This window comes from Branchiostoma lanceolatum, chromosome 18 (genome assembly GCF_035083965.1).
Source record: "Branchiostoma lanceolatum isolate klBraLanc5 chromosome 18, klBraLanc5.hap2, whole genome shotgun sequence".
NCBI classification, from domain to species: domain Eukaryota; kingdom Metazoa; phylum Chordata; class Leptocardii; order Amphioxiformes; family Branchiostomatidae; genus Branchiostoma; species Branchiostoma lanceolatum.
This window is the reverse complement of record NC_089739.1, coordinates 5,956,799-5,977,964: the sequence shown is the minus strand read 5'-3', so window position 1 is coordinate 5,977,964 and position 21,166 is coordinate 5,956,799. Positions and strand designations below refer to the sequence as shown.

The 21,166-nt window shown below is 37.3% G+C and overlaps 1 protein-coding gene across 6 annotated transcripts in view; it reads left to right on the top strand.

Moving 5' to 3' along the window:
- The window catches only part of LOC136423784 (nuclear receptor coactivator 2-like), a 47,545-nt gene that overhangs the window by 3,433 nt on the left and 22,946 nt on the right, over positions 1-21,166 (top strand). For all 6 annotated transcript variants that reach the window (XM_066412088.1, XM_066412089.1, XM_066412087.1 and 3 more), the window contains exon 2: positions 17,453-17,550. In XM_066412088.1, coding sequence (XP_066268185.1) covers positions 17,483-17,550 — 68 coding nt within the window. In that variant the 5' untranslated portion in view covers positions 17,453-17,482. The remainder of the gene's footprint in view (positions 1-17,452; positions 17,551-21,166) is intronic.

Sequence of the window (21,166 nt, the reverse complement as noted above, 5' to 3'; positions counted from 1 at the left end):
AAAGGGTTGCAGTCCTTAGCTTAGGATTGAACGGTTTAAGTCGTGGTCGACTACTGCTTATTGTGCTTGTTGAAAAAAGCTAGGGGAATGTAAGCACATGTACATATATACGGTAGCGCCTGTTTTCTCTGTGAGTCTGACACGAACAGTGAAAGATTGGATCTTCAGCGAGCTAAACTGGATGGAGAGCACATTGACTTTTATTGAATTGCCTGTATAGCGCCCTCACACTTTCATTTTATTATAATATTATTTAGGTCCTCCCTATATCCCTCTGAACTCTGATATGGAACCACCCCCATTCATGATTGAATTACTTGCATCATAATTTTTCCAGGAAGAATTGCTAACAAAATAGTGCACATGCTCGTGTATAAACAGTTGCTTTATGAGTATTCAGCCATGTAAATTGTGTCACGTTGTGAGAATAAGAGAGTGCTTCAAAGAGGTTTGGTTTGATGAATCCTTATTTGGTCATTTAGTGATTAAATGCCCTTAAGCCTTACGGTTTAAAACTGGCAGTCATGCCCCTCCCTGGTCAATTTGCTGGGAAAATATTGTTTTATTTGGAAAGCATAATGTGATTTATGTGTACAATTTGATATATGTTATATATAGTTAATTTCTTATGAAGAATGTAGCCATTTTATCACGAAGACCATTTCAATGTACCTCATGGACATATTTTTTACATAATGTGCCTTTGATTGAAAGTTGCACAGTATTTTACTGTCTGATACATATACGAATAGATTTATAATATGTTTGATTTTTTAAACCAAGTTTCCTGGTGAATATTTGGTATTTCATAACAATTATGAAAATCTTGGCACTGAGACAAGTTGCCTACACGTACAGCGGCCTGCGTGCCGATTTGAGCTTAGCATGAATAAACAAAGGTTCAAACAAACAATCATGTACCTTGAGAAAGTTTGGAAATCAATTTTATGCACGTTTTCTTACTAGACCTTGTCTTTCTAGGTCACAAAACACAGCAATTTTAATCACATCAATTTCTTAAAGACAGTTGACCTAAAACTTTAAATTAAAGTCACAGGGTGTGTGTTATATCAGAATACATCTATCTGACTTTCTGACCTAGTCATGCTCAGGAGAGATTGACAAGTATTTACAAGTGTTGGGAAACCTGTTTTGTTACAGGTCATGTGATATGGCATCAGGGATGTGATTGGTCATTGTGGAAAAACAACGGCCTAACAACAACAATGCCATCAATAATGACACCTTTAGAAATAAGATCCATTTGTTGTTAGTTGGCTACCTTCTTAAGCACTGTTATGTTACGAGTAGACAATATGAATTTGATTTAAAAATTCATTATTGAACAAATTTTGATCCACACATGTCTGAGACAATGGTTTGCATTGACCCTGTTTCTGGACTGGATTTAGGGTTCGAGAGTCCAAATCTTGGTCTGTTGTTACTCACTGACTTGCATGTACTTCTGGAAAGGGCCAAAAAAACATTGTTATTCTAATTGGTCTTGTCAGCCTTGTCGTCTTTAAAAAAAAATTGCGTATTGGATTTCGAAACGCAGATGTTAAATCTGTTTATACCGATCTGACAGTTCATATAGTTGATATAAGTACTAGTATATTGAAACATGTTAGTCATGAAAGAATATTCCTATGAATTATAGCATCTATACATGTATATATGAATGATATTGACATGTAATATCTATATACTGTATATCCAAGGCGTATGACCTAGCAATATGTCCATGTACAAAGGTACATTAACATATGTATGTTTAAAAAAAATGGATAATGTTGTTAGACGCTTCGTAGTTCTCTGAGTTTTAGAGTGCAGTGCTCCAGAAATGTCAATATGGCCAATATGCATGCAGAGTGTCATACTAGAGAGCTTAGTATCCGCTTTGAGTTTGACATTTCCTCTGATGAATCAGTTAATCAAGATTCATAATTATTCCAGGTTCAAAAAACCACCAGTCCTGAATATGGAGGTTATTATTAGTGCAAAATTTGAGGTGTGCTACTGTTTTAAAAAAAAAATTTCTACCTGCACCTAATAACATACAAGTATGTACTCAGGTCTATTATAAAATCGGCCCTGTGGGCTCTAGGGTGCCGATGGTACTGGTATGGACAGCAGTTGCCTAAAAATGCCCTACATTCTTCATTACATCATCTTAGGATAACATTTCAAGCCATTGTTTGTGTTGTACTTGTCCATGGGCTGACAGGCCAAGAAAATCGGTGATGCATGTAAAATTTGCGCCGGTATGAGGAAACGAGTATTTCGTGGCCTGTAATACTAACAGCATTAGGAAGTAGCTACTTTATCTAGTGAGGGAGTAAAGTGCTCTTCAAACACGTCACGACTGATGCAGCTAAGGTAGGCATTAGAGATTTGTCCTTGGTTAGAATTCATATTGGTTTCCGAATGTTCAGAATTGAGTTTTCAGATCTCACACAGACCACGCACACTGTTGGATTCTTCAATGGGGTTCGAAGAAAGGCGTTCTTTCTCAGAAAATTGCCCCGCATTTGCGTTGCTAACCCCTCCCGTGTATAATGACCTTTCTTTGAATGGCTTTAGAGACGTAGGTGTTATGTAAGTTGTTTACATCCATGACTGGTCTTGGCTGGAAATTGCCGGATCAGGTCGGCGATGTATCTCAAGGTTTCAATGTACAGTAACACAAGAAGTGAGAGTAAAATAATTTTGCTTGGATTTGTCAGTACTGAGTGAATCCTTTTATTATATGAGTTTTAGAAGCACACTTTGTACCCAGGTTTTGGGACCAGCTACATCCAATTAGTCATTGCTTCAAAGGAATGGACTTTATACCCACCTTTAAACAATGACGTCACTGATATGAAACATGTGTATGATTATGAATGCCTGTATATGGCGACCTTGTTGTATTCAAATGTATGTTGTACTCCCACGTTTGTTGTAACTTTTATGATGAATATAAAGTGTCGGTGTAGACTGCAATGTGATCATGCGATCACTATGAAAAATAGCCATTAATGTCTAGCATCCAAAATGATGACAAAGTTTATCACATATGTTGGGTTATTTGCACAACTGATTCTGATGTATTTCACTGCCGTTAACTAAACAATCATTAGTAATTATATTGTAAACCTTAAATCCTTGTAAGTGGTAAACCTTAAATCCTTGAATATTCAGTTTGCTAAATTAAGTTTGCTTCTAAAACCGGTTCCATTGTCAGTGATGTCAGTATGATTTGAATCTAGACCTAGAAAAGCTTTTTGGAAGTGACACCCCAAAAGATCCTGATAGTAGAGTTTTATTTTTACGGATTTGTTACGGAAGCTACATGTGTAGAACTAGTAGTAGAAGTTGACAGCTGTGTGAATTATGTTGCTACCAGACCTTTTCTAATCCTCGAACAAAGCCACTTATAATACATGTAGTCAGTGCCCATAGGCAAGGCCAGGCTTCTTTTTAACTAGCACCTGTCTTTATACATTTGCCAGTAGTTTGTTCTCAGATAAAGTATTAATAAAATGATATTTCCAGGAGTAAGTTCAGCGTGTTTGATGAGTTATGGCTTATAGATTATGTTGACAAGTAAAATGCCAAAGTTGAGAACATATGTCTTGCTTACCTTTCAATTTTGACTCTGGAATAACCTGATATGTGACCTAATTTGAGGATTTAGTCCCATCAGTCATTCTAAGGCTTTACAACCTTAATTAGGCGTTTCTCAGTACATAAATCAATAAAAAATGACAATTCAAAAACTCGCCTGTACTGATTTGTTATTGTACAAAAACATCTTCAACTTTTAGAACCTTCAACCAATTTTTTTTTCTTGAAAAAATGTTTTTCAGCTGTTTTTAAAAAAATAACTCTTGAATTCTTAATGTGAGTTAATTTCTTTGTAGGAGCAGGTTCTGATGTGAAAGCTCTCCCTCTTTGCACATGGTCTTAGATAGCCTACTGAATATTATGTTGCTGAAGTGGACTTTAACAAGTGTTACGTTGATTGTGGAATGTCAATCAAAAGGTTATCGGTATATGAAAATTTCTATGTCAACTTTGATGTGGCCTTCCTGATTATGATATATGTTAGATTCTTTTTTTTCTGTAAATGTAATCTTAACAACAGAGTAGTAGTGCCCTATTTCTTTTTCTTTTTTTTCATTTTTCTGAACTCTCAGCGAGGACAAATTTTTGTTGTTTCCTCTAAGTCAAGATTCATAATTGGAAAAGCTGATTTTTTTCAGTCAAGTTTGTACGTTGTATGATCTAAAAAAGAATGAATGTTGAAATTCTGATTGGAAATAAAGTGATATTCCTAGTGGTTACAAGTGTCTGTTAAATGTTCACTACTCATGCATGTTGAATTGAGAATGACAGCTGCGTGAGTTAATTATGATTCCAGTCTTTAAAATTGATAGCCATACAAATTCACTTTTCAGTTTAACTTTAAGTTATATACTGGAAGTTTGTAGGAAAGTAAAAATATAGAATATATCTGTTCAGATAGCTATAGCTTGATCATCTTAATCTACTGTTTCTCTGTAAAGTCTTTGCGTGCAAAATTAAGGTTGTTGTTGAATTTGTTGTGGCTTGTTGTGCTTATCGTTTGATCTTTATTGTTCAGATGCAGCGACTGTGAACACTAAATTCAAAGACAACAACTCTGTAACCATAAGCTACCATCAAAAATTTTACCCTTGCAAGAAGCCAACTCACCAGTGGTCCTTTAGGCTAAGGGTTGCATGTGGTGGTAGTTTTCAAACCTCAAGAATGTACAAAATGTAAACAAAGAGAGAGGACTCTGCTAGCCCTGGGAGTTGGCCCAGGGAAGGTATTGTCTGTCTTGGGCCGGCATGTTAGGAATGGTCTCTGATGTGAACAATGAACCACATTTGCCTGAAGGGACTGCTCCTGGCTTGATTAGGCTTTGAGCACGCGTTTGTTCAAGACAACACTAAAAGTCTTCCTTTACAACCAATCAACCCGCCATTCACTTGGAGTGTAAGTAGATTATGTCTTTTGTTCTGTATCCCTTTAAGTTTAAATTTTGATTTTAATGTATGGTAAATTGTCAAACATGTAGAAGTAACCACCTCTACAGTAGGACCACCTGACCAATCTGACGACTATTTTTACTGGTCCCTTAGAGTTACGGTAGAAACCACCTGTCCACATAGACCAGATCTTATTGGTCCCCAGAGTGGTCTTCTTGGGTAGGTTTGTCTGTAATTTTAACTAATCCAAGTTTTCTTAGTTGAGGATTTTTTTGCTGTTGTTATACAGTGTACTTTGTCTGCTTTTGTTCGTAAATATATGTTTTACCGTGAAATCTAACTTCACTGTAATTTCATTAACGACATTGTACTTCCTCATTGGCACGTATAGCTAAGTCGATTGCAATTTGCCAGATCAAACTCTGTTTTGAAATGAATGAACTCTGAAGTTCTCCTTCTTTATCTTGAGGTTGTGAGAAAAGATTTATGGCCAACTGGTCCCATAAAAAGGATTACCTTAATCCAGACAGAACAGGAAATCCGAAAAACCACAACCATGATCCCAATACAAAAGCGCTGTGCCAAAAAGTCATAAATACATGACTATTGTAGTTTGTATGGGCACGGAAGGGTAATATGATACTATGTACATGTAATAAACTTGTCAAGATGATATACTCGCATACAAACTAAAGTGACAAGCAACATGTTTCTTATCGTAATACCTATGTTGGCACCAGAATTTGATACCTTTAGTATCATCATGTAATTTGCACTTGTCAAGTAAGTCTTTGTTGTTTTTAACCTTTAGGCTTTAGCACACTGAAGTAGCTGTTTGGCACCCCATTCTCTATTAGTTACGGAGTTAGGTATTTTGGAATAGCTATGCAGCCTTTAAAATTATTAGGTGCATAGAAAAAATTTTGTGTGCACAACAATCATAGAATAAAGTTGAATGGAAGCAAAGTCTTCATTACACAAACCTTACTGCCTCTTTTCAGAGCTTGAATTTAGAATTCTACACACTAGCTTCAAAATTCAAGAAGTGTTTTAGTATTTTTTCTGACAAGAATATGCTACATGTACGTACATTTAAGTTAGTATACAATACGCGTATATCTATGTAACCCTACCCAAATAACACAGTCAAAACTTAGGAATGAAGCTCTAATTTTGGGTGCAGAAAAACGCACCCAGAATTTCGAGCCCTGACACAGTTATGACCATTTTGAGCTTTGTGTGGACATGTTATGGTTACCAAAGATGTATCCCTTTGTTCCTTTTGAACGAAATGCCTCACTAGCAAGAGCATGGATTTCATAATATTGATCTGTATGGGGAGGTACAGAATAGACGGATGTAAAAGATTGACCTACACTTTTCAGATGAAAAAAATACTTCAGCTACTGGGTTTGAAAGCTGTATGGTAATTTTGCAGGCCGAAAGATCTGAAGTGTTGTGTTTTGAAGTACATGTACTGCCATTCGTAAAGCAGAATTTCAGGATGCTGTTGTTGGTGTTTATGTGTATTTGCATTATGTTAATTCTAACAATTACAGCATCAATGTATTAATTTCTTATTATGTCCAAAAACATTAACCCTGTCCAATATATTGCATACAACTCCCAGATTTACCCATTTCAGTGTAACCTTGCTGAATTTTGTCCTACCAGATAAAAATGTTTGCATCCTACAATTGTACAAATGACAAGGAACCTATAGCTTTCGCATATATCACATCGCAGCCTTTTTAGAGGAGCCACAGGCCACTAATTTTAAAACTGCCGTGCGCATTCACAGTTGAAAACGTAATCCGCCTTTTGAGGGTGCAGAAGTATGGCCACTTGGCTCTTGACTTTGGGTAAACCTTTGGGTAAACCCTCATCAGGATTACAGCTTTGGTACATGTATGCCATATGAATTGTTTCAAGTGGTAGCTGGGATCCGGATGATTTGATTGCAATTATGTGATGCAATCCACCATATTTGTGTTTTTTTAAAAGTTAAGTAATAGTTAACCACAAAGAGTAGTTATTCATTTATTTGGTGAGAACACCAGGGTACATATTCTTACCGTAACCAATTAAGAATATGAGGGTAACACTAGTCAGTTCACATGTGGAAAAACAGAAGCTATCAGGAATCTTCAGAAATGATTGATTTTTGCCTACAAGTTGGGTATCAGCTGAAAGCTCTCTTCATCATGAACATAATCATGTAAAAATTATTAGTCAGTGATATTCACCGCTTTAGATATGATCAGTTGAAAATGCATGTTTACGATGTAGTCCTAGCTTAGCACAATGCAGCTTCATACTGGCCATATGGGTTAATACCAGTAATTGAGTGGCAATTGCTTTCGCCCATAGGGGGCTATGACACCTCTAATGAGCTAGACCATTGAACTCAAGCCCGACCACTGAACTGGTAATTTGGTGGAAAAGGTGTGAAAAATGTAAATCGACCAAGGTTGAATGGCCATGTGGGAATGGCCAGGCTCTCTATTGCCAATGCCTGGCTCTCCAGAACTGAACTCACACTTTGCCAGTTGGTGTGAAATACAGTCTAATTAGCAAGTATGATTCAAAGTAGGTCTGTGATCCAATTCAGGTAGTGGCCATATTCTTTATAAAACAATATGTTCACTTTGTACTGCCTTACTGCCCTTAGAACAGATTTCAGGATTTAAAAAGGTTTGAATTATATCACTTTAAAATTATTACATTTGATGAACAGAACAGGAAAATGATTAGATGGTGCAGTTAAAATTAGCAGGGTGCAGGTAGTTTTATGTTACTTACATTATGATTATAGTAACACGGGATAGATTTATTTACTTTGAAGTATGACAGGAAAAGTACAGTACTGAATTTCAAGTCCTGCTAAAATCACAGAACAGGGGATGTTGATCATGAGAGTGGCAAGTCTGGCGACTAATTAGTCAGGGAGGCTGTAGGTTGAGTATGCGGCGTGAAAAGCTACCGCTTCTGATTTTTGGTCCGAAGCACACCGCAACCCTACTCTTCTCGATATTATTGTGTCTAGTTCATTTAATTGTTACTCTGCTTTTAGTTTAGTATAAGTTTACATGCATTTTTTAATATTTCCTGGCACGACATACACCCAATATATTTTCCACAAGTGAGAGTGATGTGCCTTATTGAAATTGGCAAAACCAACCTCCTTGGCAAAACTAAGAATTTTTAAAAAGCAGGAGACTCTGATATCAAGAAATAAGAAAATACCCGTTCAATTACAGAGGTGTTTGATTTTTTATAACTTTGTAAATCTTCCACTGTTGACTTCTCTCTACTTTGGAATCTTTTAAAATCAAATTCTTTAACCTAAGGTGTTGTTTGAATCAAGGACATTATATAATATTGTCCTTGTTTGAATGGAGCGTTACTGAGCCACTCATGATGTTGTGATAGTGATGTTCATTTGCATACAGGAACAATAGCGGTGGAAGTCTGGGCTGCATAACAATGTGAATACATTATGGTTTCTCAAAGATTGGTGGATGTTTGTGGTGGGGATTCCCAATGCGTATTGACGATTTCTAAAACAACTTCGCTAAAAGGTTTAGGAGTAACTTAAGCTACAATACGGGTACAGGGTGTGCGCTGTTCATTGAAAAAAAATATGGTACTTAAATTTACAGACACTGGCGATAAACGGCTCGTTTAAAAGATAATAAACACTGATAAACTTAGAAGAGTATAAAAGCCACCACTCCCGACCAATCTACTATACATATTGTCTATATATATAATATAATTCTTGATAGTGTCAATATCGATCCATTCGTTCAGCCCTTGAAACAATGCACATAATGACGTAGTTGCAAGGATTCGCCTTTGTATTTGTAAAGTGCAATTTGGTTTACTCAAATTCACCCCATTTTACTCATTTGTCACGAAGACGCAAGTTTTACATTCACCCCTCCATATTGACATGGGAACAATACGAATCTAGTTTACGGCTCTTCACCCAAATTCACCCACATTTCCCATTATATACTCACATTCACTTCTGCTCATGGGGTGAAAAGGTAGTGGCTAGTTTGGTAGTGTCAGTTTGTTTTGGCATCATACACTCGGAAACAACTGACCCACGCCCAAATTTTATTAAAGTGCTACTGCAGTCTTGCCCACATTATCTATCACCAGGTGCTAATATGTTATGGTTATCTCACCTACTTACTCTATTTGCCCGTTTTATATACATTCAAAAATGTAACGCTTTGATCATTGAATAGTTTCAGAATTTAATTAATGAGGTCTCTTTATTTACACTGTCCTCAAACTAATATAGTCCCCCCGGCGGTCCGTGTATTTACCGAAATGCGGGAAATACTATCTGTATCTGTATCTGTATCTATATAGCCGGTATAACCGCCATCAGGCGTAACACACCAGCTTAATACACGAAATACACGTCCGAAATACACGAAGTACACATGAAGATGGCTGAAATCTACCGAAATACAGTATGATTTGATGAGTTAACGTCACAGGTTGCTATATTCCGGCATGAAATAATGTATCATGGTCCTGGTGACAAGAAAAAGACAGAAAATGCCTCGCGATCCCGGCGCGTGGCCGGCTGCCGCCATCTTTCTACCATACGCCATGATGTTTGTATTTTAGTGGTATTTACACAAAAAGAGTATTATGTTGATAAAACGTGGATTCATGATTACAATTCTGCAAAACCATTCTATTCTGAATCGTTGCAGACTACCTCATGTATCATTTTCATCTCGCCTGCTCAATTTGTCCCGCAACAAAAAGTCTTTGTTAAATATTAAACTATTAGGCCGCATGGCCAAGTTTTTGCAAGGACATTTTATCGTGTCCTTGGTTTTTGTAAATCTTTTTGTGCAAAGATGGCCACTTGTCACATTGCCAGCAAGCAACAACAACAAAACAAACTTGTGTAAATAATGGACCATTGTCATTCAAGCTCTGTCTTAACCATGTTGATTGGTAGGTATCATTATCCGCTCTTTTTGTATGGGTGATCAGTAAGTATTATGCAAATTGTCTACCTGAAGCTTTGTTACATAATGTTACAAAATGTTTTTATAAGTGGACAAATCTGCCATTAAGGAAAACCAAGATTAAACCTCCTTGGGAAAACCAAGGAGGTTTTATATATCCTTGGTCAAATAAAGATGTTATATTCATGGCCCAAGCAAGGCTTTTGATCGATAAGAGAATTAAAACACCAATCAAGTTAAACATGGTCTAAGGCCTTGCTAACAAACATACAAATTCACAACTCAGGACTCGAAGCATATCTTAAACATTCAGAGAAAGGAGGTTTAATATATTAAGGCCTGTAACCTCCTTGCATTGAGGCTTCTTTAATCTCCCAAATACAAATTATGAAAATTCCCAATGATTTCTTAACATTTCTTTTTTTGGCGAGGGCCAAGGGAAGACAATTGGAATTGTTACAGTTGAATTTGATTTGTTTCTTCAAGGTTTCTTCCACCAGTCTCTTTAAAAAAGGTCAAAATTGTTTTACACTGTTACATCTTTACATATTTATCACAGCTTATATGAATACAACCAAGGTCCATTATACTTTTTTCATCTTTGCAGATGTCCTATGTCACAAAGTCAAGTTAATTGACAACATAGCTTATTAGTTTGAAATAATGAAGCACTGTGATCTGGCAAAATCAAATCAAGGAGGCTTGATAGAGCTTCTTGTTCAAATCAGATTGTTCACCTCAGGAGAAAATTGTCAAATAAGTGCTAATTACACTGACTAGCTAGGTGTGATAACTCATTATGCGAGGGTTTTCAACAGTGTGGAAGGACTAATTATCACCCATTTTCATTGGGATAGCCCACTCTTAGCCCCCTGTGGCCCCAGTTTAGCAAAGTCTGGGCAATAGTACAGTCGCCAGGCCTAATCAATGTAGGTATGGGTTGGGCAACTTTAAAAAGGAATATCTTCATAGCTTTACATCTTATGACCAAATTAGAGGTACCATAACGCAAGGGAAATCATGCTCTTTCAAATGACATGTAAAACTAATCTGTATGTTCAGTAGAAAAAAAGTTGGAAAATTGGATTTCCAAGATGGACGCCTTCGAATCCGGAAACTGGCTTTCCGGATGTGAAGTGAACAGTGTTGGGTTATGTTTTGGTGCTATTTGCATGTCTGTTGCCAACATACATGTAGCTCAAGAAGCTGTTGATGGATCCTTGTGATATTTGGTAGGTAGGTAGTAGTCGTGGAAAAGAAGGTCAAGTTTGATGTTGAGCCCCAGACCAGCTTTCTAGCTAGGGTACTGCAGCAGAACTTTCGAATTTGATATCTTGTGTTCTGGACTTGCCATGGTGTCATGATTTTTGAGTGGTAGATGGCTAGGATAGTGAGTGAGTGAGTGTTATTATCGTCGTGGAAACAAAGGTCAAGTTTGATGTTGAGCCCCCAACCAGCTTTCTAGGGTACTGCAGCAGAACTTTCGAATTTGATATCTTGTGTTCTGGACTTGCCATGGTGTCATGATTTTTGAGTGGTAGATAGCTAAGATAGTGAGTGAGTGAGTAAGTGTTATAATAATGTATTTGAAACAGTGCTCCAAAATGACTACCTAGGCTGAGATATCGATTAAAACCTTTATTTTCCTTCTAGGCTATTGAATGATATGTAATTGAAAGGTTGTCTACTGAGGGATTGCTTGTCAGAAGACTAGAAATACCAGTTTCCTCTCCCAACAAATCAATTACTGTAATTTACATTTTTTTATACGTGCGAAAACCTTTTTCATGATCAGTGTCTTCAGGTCAAATTGACGATTACTGTACGCGTGTTTGAATATTTTGTATATGACAGTCAACACCTTTCAGATTTTTTTCTATTTGGTGTACATTTGATCTTTTATGTATGAATTTGTGTGTCCAGAATCATGTAAATTTTGATATGATTGATGGGTTATAGACGTTCAGGTAACAAGTTTGCAACACACCAATTAAATGAAACCCTGAAGCACTGTGTCATGTGAATGTGGGTCGACAGCCTTTGTTCTCTGACCTTAGTATTCAACATTTGTACACACACACATTTTGAACAGGTGTCAGATGTCCTGTACAATCGTCCTTTGTGGTAAGGAAGATTGATCACTAGTTGTCCTTTTTTTATCCCTTTTTCCTTCACCTGCCTGTATTAAATGGTAGCACTGAACAGTAGTATTTTGCCTATGGGGATTTACATGCTTAAACTAAAGACGTCAATCTGCATGACATTGCCACATTGAAAATTATAGCAGGGTGCACTAGAGAGGTACACAAAATAAATATGTTTGGGTTTGGAGTAAACAAACGACAAAATGATTGAAAACGAAAAATTGTGGTTTTATCAGCAGTGACCTGAAGCCCAGTTTTACAATCAAATCCAACTGAACTAGCAATGTGACACAAATGCTCAATGACCTGCAGTGGCCCCTTCTCTCTGAAAGTCATTCCGTGCCAGGCTGGAGGCCTGCCCGCCTTAGCCTGGAACCTCTCCCCCCCCCCCCCCCCCACTCCCTACTTTGCCCCTCGCGGGGTCATCTGGGGGAACACCATGATGCTGCTGATGATGATGCTGATGATGATGATGCTGCTGCTGCTGATGATGATGAACTGCAGCTGACTCATCCTAACCAGCAGTTGATTTATTCAGATTTTATGGATACAGTGTGCTTTGACCTCATTGGTACATTGACAGTTACATTGTATATAGGCTAATGTAACAAGCTAACTAAAGTAATTTCATTGTTAAATGACTCTCTATAAAGAAGGGTTTCACCAGTTAAACTGATCCTGAGTTTGAACACGCTGCAGTGGCAGGATTCCCAAACCACCTACAAATCGTAAGTAAATACAACAACAGTCTAGTTTCCATAACTATTGAAAATCTTACTTCAAACACTGTATAAGAATAGAGAGCACCGTAACAGCATTCTGTTTATGTAGCCAATATAACCAACCTTCAGCGTAACACATGTATGTACGCCAGCTTCGCAATCGCAGGCACAGCAGCAGCTGGTTATATTACACACTGAACGGCCTGTGTCACACATAACCTTTGCACATCTAACTTAAGCATTGTTTAAAGTAAGATACAGTATCTAGTAATATTAGGATGCTCCTACAGTCCTTGGTGATTTTTTTTTAGGACAGTCTTTGTTCTATGACCTTACTAGACAAGTATTATAACTTCCAACATTTTGGGCATGCCTTTTGAATAGGACACTGTCCTCACATGTCATCTCAATCGTCTTAATTTGTTCTATGACCTTACTAGCGTTATAACTTCCAACATTTTGGGCACGCCTTTTGGATAGGACGCTGCTGTACTCACATGTCCTCTTAATCGTCTTGTCGTAAAAATATATCCTTTGTCCTTTTTACTGCTTTCCTTGCCTTCACCCTCATGCAGTGACTCTTTGGGTATTACATGTGCAAAAACCACAAAGTGATCACTGATATCGACTCATATGAAATAATATTAATAGTCGGTTTACTAATATGTCTGGGTTTAGGGTACGACCGACAAAACGATTGAAAACAACAAAAAGCAAGTTGTTTTTATCAGCTTCTGAGTCTAGTGGGGGTCACCTGAACTGCAGCCAACTCACCCTGATAGGTTAAGTTGTGCCCATGGGGCAAACTTCACAATTCAATCAGAAAGTCAGCCCATTTGTCTACTAAACATGACAGTTCCTGCCTCACTGGCTTTCATGTGAAATTTTCTTCGCAGTATTCAAGATATTTTTCACACTTAGTCTAGTTCATCCCCAAACGTCATCAACTCTGATGGACAGATACCATGCATACAATGTACAATGTATGTTCTGTCACCTTATTGGTCTACTGCCAGTTAGCTTTATTGAGAAATTGACTGTTAAATGACTATCCATAAAGAAGTGTTTTAAACCGTCTTTTGAACACCGGTGGCGGGAGCTCAAGCTGAATCGTAAGTACTAGTAAACAAAATAGTTTCCATAATCCATATCTATTGGAAACTGTAGACTGTATAAAAGATTATATAAGAATTGAGATTACTGTAATTCGGGTCGCTTGTATTTACAAACTGGTTGCATGAATGTCAAACAGAAGTTGCATAATGAGACTTGGCAATTCCATTTGCAAAATTTTCTATATAGACAGACTGATTTCTGTGATGATCCACATACTGATGATTTCTGTGATCCCACATTCCGGTAGCTACATTTTGTATATTGTGTGTCTTTAGCTACTTTGGCTCTTTTCTTCTTGGCAGAAGGATCACTGTACATACATGTATATAGCATTCCCCTGTCTTGCTGCTTATGTCAGTCACTCACTCTGTGAAGTTCTGGCTGGGCAGTGCCATCTATAGTGTTCTAAATGCCCAGCTTGTCAGAGAGACTTGGCATCCTTCCATGGACTGCAGCTCTGTTTGAATTATGGAACCACAGATGTGCAACATGTGAAATTCAAGCCAGCTACAGACCTCAGTACAAATTGAAAATGTAAAGAAATACCAAGACTAAAAATCCATTTCTGCTTGTTGGTTGGATATTGTTGTGCTGTTCTTGGCTCTAACTCTACGTTCATGCAGATATTTTCCATATTATTACCGTATACAAGCAACATTTATTGCTGCTCCAATTAAAGGAAAATGCCAATCATTATCTACATTTTTATTGAGTACAAATTTTACAGTCCAATGTTTATCTGTGAAGTGTTTTCTATGGTTTCATTTCCTTACAGATAGTTTTCATGCATAATTCGATTTTCAGTGCATTGGGTTTAAGCAGAAGGTTCACATGCAATGAAACCCCCTTTGGTAGCCTCCTTGTATGGCGAAACACTAGACAGGCTTCTGTAATGATCCTAGGATGTATGCAGCAGGTCAAGGTCTGTGTCCCCACATGGGGAACAGCAGGTAATGATTAATGGCTTTTTCAGGGTGCCAAGGACAAGTTTAAGAATGCAGCTTCTTGCCAACCCTGCCAATTTTTGGTTGGTAGGTTACAAAATTTGGTGCACAAATCATCTGTGTAGAAGGTATTCATACATGACTGTTGATAATCAAGACATGTAAGGGTGGAAAAGGGTCTTATCAAGTTTAATCAGTCACCCAAATAACTTTTAGGAGGAAGGACTTGTTTTGGATTTCAAACAAGTCCTTAAGGTCAGGGTTATATAAATACATCACTACTAAATGTAAAGCTCTGGAGCTACTTATAGCTATAGGTTGTCTAGGGACAATCTAAAGGCTTTTAAGGACTGTTTCTGAGATGGAAAAGGGATTGCCTAGTTATATTTTGTTAACAATATCTGTGACTTGCATATGACATCTTCTGCATTGATGCATGTGTAGACATGATTTTAATATGTATGACATTGCTCCAGAGCCCCGAAATCTTATTTCATACCTGCTGGATTGATAGAATATTCTGCGATAGTGGGTCCTCTTTACTTCAGGGACATGATAAGTAAGAAATCTTTCATTTTATGGTACACACTTACATTGTAGCTTCTAATCCTTAGTTAAGTTTTCAAAGTACACACTGAAGACCTGCTGTTTTATATGTTACCCTTTAGCAACAGTGTCAAACTGCAATTTATAACAATCTGCAACTAGCAAGTATCAAAGTCCTGTGGCAGAATTTTTAGTTGAAACTTGAATAGGAACTTGTTTGACATAGGAAAACAAGACTTAGTTTTTTTTTTGGTGTAAATGATTACAGTAACAAAAGTTTCTTATATTTGCACTGTAATAATTTTCATATTTTACTGTAACTGTATTTGCTAGGCAGACCAACTGTTCTAGATGATTCGCCAGACAAAATATGTTTTGCTTTTGTTGTGGATACACCATTGTGACAATCATAATACTTGTCGGATAATCATGATAATCATTGTGCAAAAAATGTGCCAACGCCTTCAAGTTGACGCCTCTGGTATTGGCGCATTGCCATGGCCATTGTACATGTAGGTACAGCCTGTTTTTCCTAGCAGCAAAAGTCCAGCAAGTTATGTTAATTCCATTTTCCTCTTGGCGCCACGACTAGACTTGGCGGTGAAAATGGGCGGGTTATAATTATGCTTTCAGATCTGCATTTCCCGGGTCAGTACAGAAAGTTTAAATAGTGAACAGTGACACCTTCATGGACTTAAACTTGCTGATGACATTAAGGAGACCAGACAGTGTCAGCAAGCATGGCTAACTTCAGTTACGTAGCATTGTAGTCTTCTAAATAGAAGTCTGCAGACTGCTGATCACATTGCTGTTGTGAACACCTTAATGGTAGACATGCCCAAGGTAATTACATGTATTTCAAAGATGTGTACATTCCGCCCTATTAGAACCAGGCACCAGCCCCCCTCCCTTTTTACCATCTTGATTCTTGAAAGCTGGTACTGGTAGCACAAAGTAAGTCTAGGCTACTACAAATAGTTAAATGCTACTTCTTCATACATGTACATGTATGTCAACATTACGTAAGTATATGAAATTTGTATCAAGTATATAACATACATGATTGTCACTATATGTACATGTACATGTATATAGCCCAAGTGCTTTTTTTTCCCTGAGCAAGATTTACTTTTGCATATTCAAGTTCCAACAAGTCAATTTGAACCACTCCACCCTACAGTAATGTTTACTTTTCCTAGTCGTTAACCGCTAATGGTAGTTACCAACATCAGACTAAAGATCTAGATCCCTCCTACAAACTCATAGGAAAAGGAATATAATTGAAAATCTTCGACAACTTTAATAGGATATTGTAATGAAAGACAATGTTTCTCCAGTTATGATGATCAAACATTTTCAGTCTTGTGGCAGTTTGTTGTACTACATGCTGTGTTGTTGATTAAAGACTTTGTACCCTCTTAGTGGCTTTTTTCTGAACCTTAATGGGTCTTTTTTTGTTGGAAACTTTCGAAGAGAAATACTAACTCAAGCAAAGATTGATGGATTTTCATTCATTAATTTTGTCTTTTTTTCAGATATTTTCCCGTCTCATAATCATTTTGTCAAGTACAATTGTACTCATTCAACTACATGTATAATGTGAAAAATTAAAAAAAAACAGAACAAAATTACAGAGCAACTGTTACAATATGCTTTTCAATTTCATGCAAAGAAAATATTCCTGTCAGAAATCTGTTTTGATCTGCAGTCATGATGATTTTATAAACATTACATGAAGGACCTATAAACATTCTGGTAGTCATTAAATCGATTGGTTACAGTTCTGTGGTAGGTTTTGTATCAAACTTATCATATCTAGCAAAACTGTTAACAGAAGGATCCCCTACATCACAAGAAGGCATGGTGTCGGTAAGCTGAGGAATGAGTCCACTCTACTTTATACTGTTAACAGAATAATGATAGTTTTTTTAGCCACAAATGAAGTAGAAATTCAACCCTGTGTTGTGGTGTATGTTTCAGAGTTGCCGCTGATGTGAGAAGCGAGACAAGATGAGCGGCCACGGCTCCGATACAGCGCCGCTGGTGCGAAAGCGGAAGCTCTCCGACTCCCAAGACAAGTAAGTTCCTTAGCTGACTTACTTAGAGTTAAACTTAAAAGCTTCCATATCGTGCAACGTATGAGGCAGTTAGAAAATTCCAGCATGCTCTGTCTACAGCCAATCTCATCACAGCCTTCCATCTCCTATATATTCACTGTCTGTAGATCTCTGTAAATCGTCTGCTGTAAATGAACTTGGTATCCCCCTTTAACCTCCCCTATTTTTTCAAAGCATTGAAGTTTAACTTAAAATTCAAACTAGAACAGTGTTAGAAAAATCTGCATTCGTTATTGAGTGTCAGAAAGTTTAAAACAGGTTGCAGAAAGTTTGCCTGGATTTTGAATGAAGTTTTGATAACTGAAAAAATCATATCGGTGGATTTTTTTTGTGGTAACAAATCACTATATAATAATGGAAAGGCTTGAAAAATTGATTATTATGATGGTGTAATGATATCCACTATGTAGGACTAACAAGATGTTATGAATGTAGGTATAGACTTTGGTCCATTATTTCCAAATGACCTACTATATAATATTAATAGTGAGCACTTGTGCAGAATGTTTGAGTTTGATTGTGTGTCTGCATGTATCAAATTGTTTCAAATTCTCCTGTACTTTGACTGATGCGAAAAATACTGGCAGATGCTGAAAATTGCTTATATGTCTAACAAACTAATTATTAGTATTACAGGACACATCTGTTCAGTTATTGTTCAGTTTATCATTATGTGAATGTTTTTTTGCGCAAAAAAAAGAGTTCAAGATGCTTCCCAAAAAGGTTACATGCTTTAAAATTAGACTCTAAGTCTAATGGATCTCATTTTGATAATTTTTGGTTTGAAATTGTGTATCCCTGCAACCAGTTGATTTTGTAATTTGTTACCAAATATTCTCTGCCTGCCTTTGGCCCCACACAGGTGCAATGTAGTTATCCATACGCAACTTATATGTGGAGCGGACATTGTCCTCAACTGACACATTGAAATACAAACTAAATGTATTAGGTAAACCTATATAGATTAAAGGCAGGGGTAGCAAGGTTCAATTTATGGACATTTAAACCCCAAATTCAATTCAATTGGCAGAGAAATGGGTGATTGGATAGCATTATGGACTGGCAATCAGCTGCCTTCCTTGTAGAAATCCAGTCCAATTTCCTTTCCGTCCTAAATCAAGGCTCCATCTGTAGCCATAGTGTGCATCTAATGCTGTGTCCATCTACAGGTTTTAAGGTACTGGAATTCTGGTTGCCTACAAATTTACAGATTACAGAAAATGATGGATATTTTACATCCTGGACAGGTCAGGCCTCGAAATTAACTTTTTCCCCTACTGTCCCAACATTGTCCCAAAAGTGGATTTCAACTGTCCCGAAAGTGTCCTGAAGTGTCCCAACCAGGGCCAAAGATATGAACTTAGTGTCGGGTCTGCATTCAGTTCCAGAGGTTCATGTTCAGGTTTGGACCTATACTCAAGTCAGGACCTGAGCCCAAGCCAATCTGTGTTAGAATATTTTTTTTAGTAATATACAAAATTGTGTATTGTAAAATAGAAAATTGCATGAAATTTGAAAAAAATAATACATACAAAGGTATATACACTCAGTAGTAGACACAAGTTTCAACAAAGTTAACAACCAGAAATATTGTCAACAACCTGAAATAATGTATTTCAATAGGTTATAAAAGAAAAAGCATAATTCTGCAGAGTTTAAAGACTTCATTGATGCGGTGGCTCTTGGGGAGGTAGAATAAATCCGAAAATGTTTGATTTCTAATCTTGCAGGGCAAACCTTAAAGGTGCCCTAAGGGATTTCAGGGGGTAAAACTTGAAATATTCCGGGGAAGGCAATTCTGTTTGGTGAGGTTGAAATTTACATTTACTTCCCTATATTAGCACATCTGCATCATTATCTTCGCCGAGTACTTGTACTCGGGGAAGATTATGTTTTCGGTTGAAAAATCTGTTGGGTGGGTCTTTATGTATGTCAGGAGCATAACTCAAGAAAGCTTCAATGAATCTTTATGATTTTTGGTAGGTGTGTAGTGAATGTGCAAAGGAAGGTCAAGTTCGAAAACCGTTCACCTGGCATATTCTATCAGTACTGCAGCGGACTTTGCGTGTTTTTGTGTTTGTATGTAGGCAAAAAAAGTGACGGAAACGTTGATGGATCTTCATGATTTTTCGTAGATCAGAAGAGGTTGTAGGAACGAAGGTCAAGTTCGAAAATTATTAATCTGGCGCTTTCCTACAGTACTGCAGCGGGCTTTGTATTTGTGTGAGTTTGTATGTTGCCAGCATAACTCAAGGTGCTGTTGACGGCTGTGCATGATATTAAGTGGGTAGGTAGGAGTGTCAAAGAGGAAGGTCAAGTTCGATAATGGGCCTCCAAGCAAATATTTAAGGTACTGCAGCTGAGTTTTAAAGTTTGAGGTCGAATTTTCTGGAGGTGCCAGGCTCATGTTTTTTCAGTAATACATTGAATCTTGAACAGGGAATGAGTTGTGCAAGTTTGGGCCCCCTAGCGGATTGTTTGGACCTACAGTTGGCGTTTTTGTTGAAACCTTTGGAGGCGAATAACTAAAGAAGGGGTTGACGGATCGTCATGATTTTTGGCATGTAGATAGCTTAGGTAATGTTTTACATAATCAAATACATATTATGAAAACCAGGAGCTAATTTGCATAATAAATAAGGAAAGTTTATTAATCCGCTCAAAGTTTGTGGTCAATTTTTTTGCAGGTGCTATGGTTATGATTTTTGAGTGGTAGATAGATCTTGGGGCAGGGAGTAAGTGATGTAAGTTTGGGCCCCCTTGCGGCTTGCCGTAAACTGCAGTGGGCCTATTTATTTGTAACTTTTGAGGAGGATAACTCAAGCAGTGATTGATGGATTATTCTTGTATTTGGTATATACATGTATGTACCTTAGGTGATGATCAACATAATGATATGCTCATTATGCAGATCATGACCTACTTTACGTAATCATTGAGGAAAATGTATAGCACTGCTGCATCATAGTACGCGGCATGTGATAGTACACATCTGGCGTCCAGAATCTAGGTCAACAGCTGGCGTCCTGAATCTAGGTCAACAGCTAGCTTACTAGCTGGGCGATTGAAAAGAAAGGACTAAAATGTATCTGTTATGTTTGGTATGAAGATAGCTAGATTTAAAAATGAATCTGATGATTGACGTTAGATGATAATTATGCCAAACAGGACCTAATTTGCATGATTAATGAATTTTTAAAAAAATCTGCCGAGTTCTATGTTTGGGCGCGTTCATATGCATTTAAGTCGTATTTCAGTCTTTGTGAAAGCTTGTATCAAGGTCTGCATATTGTTCAGTTACTAGGGCTAACCCGTAATAGCCTTAGCCTTTGGGTTACCCCTGGATGTACTTATCTACAGCCGAATAAACAAATCAGAAAAATCCTTATTACCTGGATGTCTAACTGTTATTGACATTCCATGAGAGGACTTTAAGACATGTGGCATATCAAGCCATTGAGAAAGAGGGGAACATTGATAGATATTGTTTAAGCAAATAAAGACTTAAATTGAATGGTCGTTGAGAAAAACGGCTATGTAATGTCATATTGGTAAATGGCGGTAATTTGGTACTTGC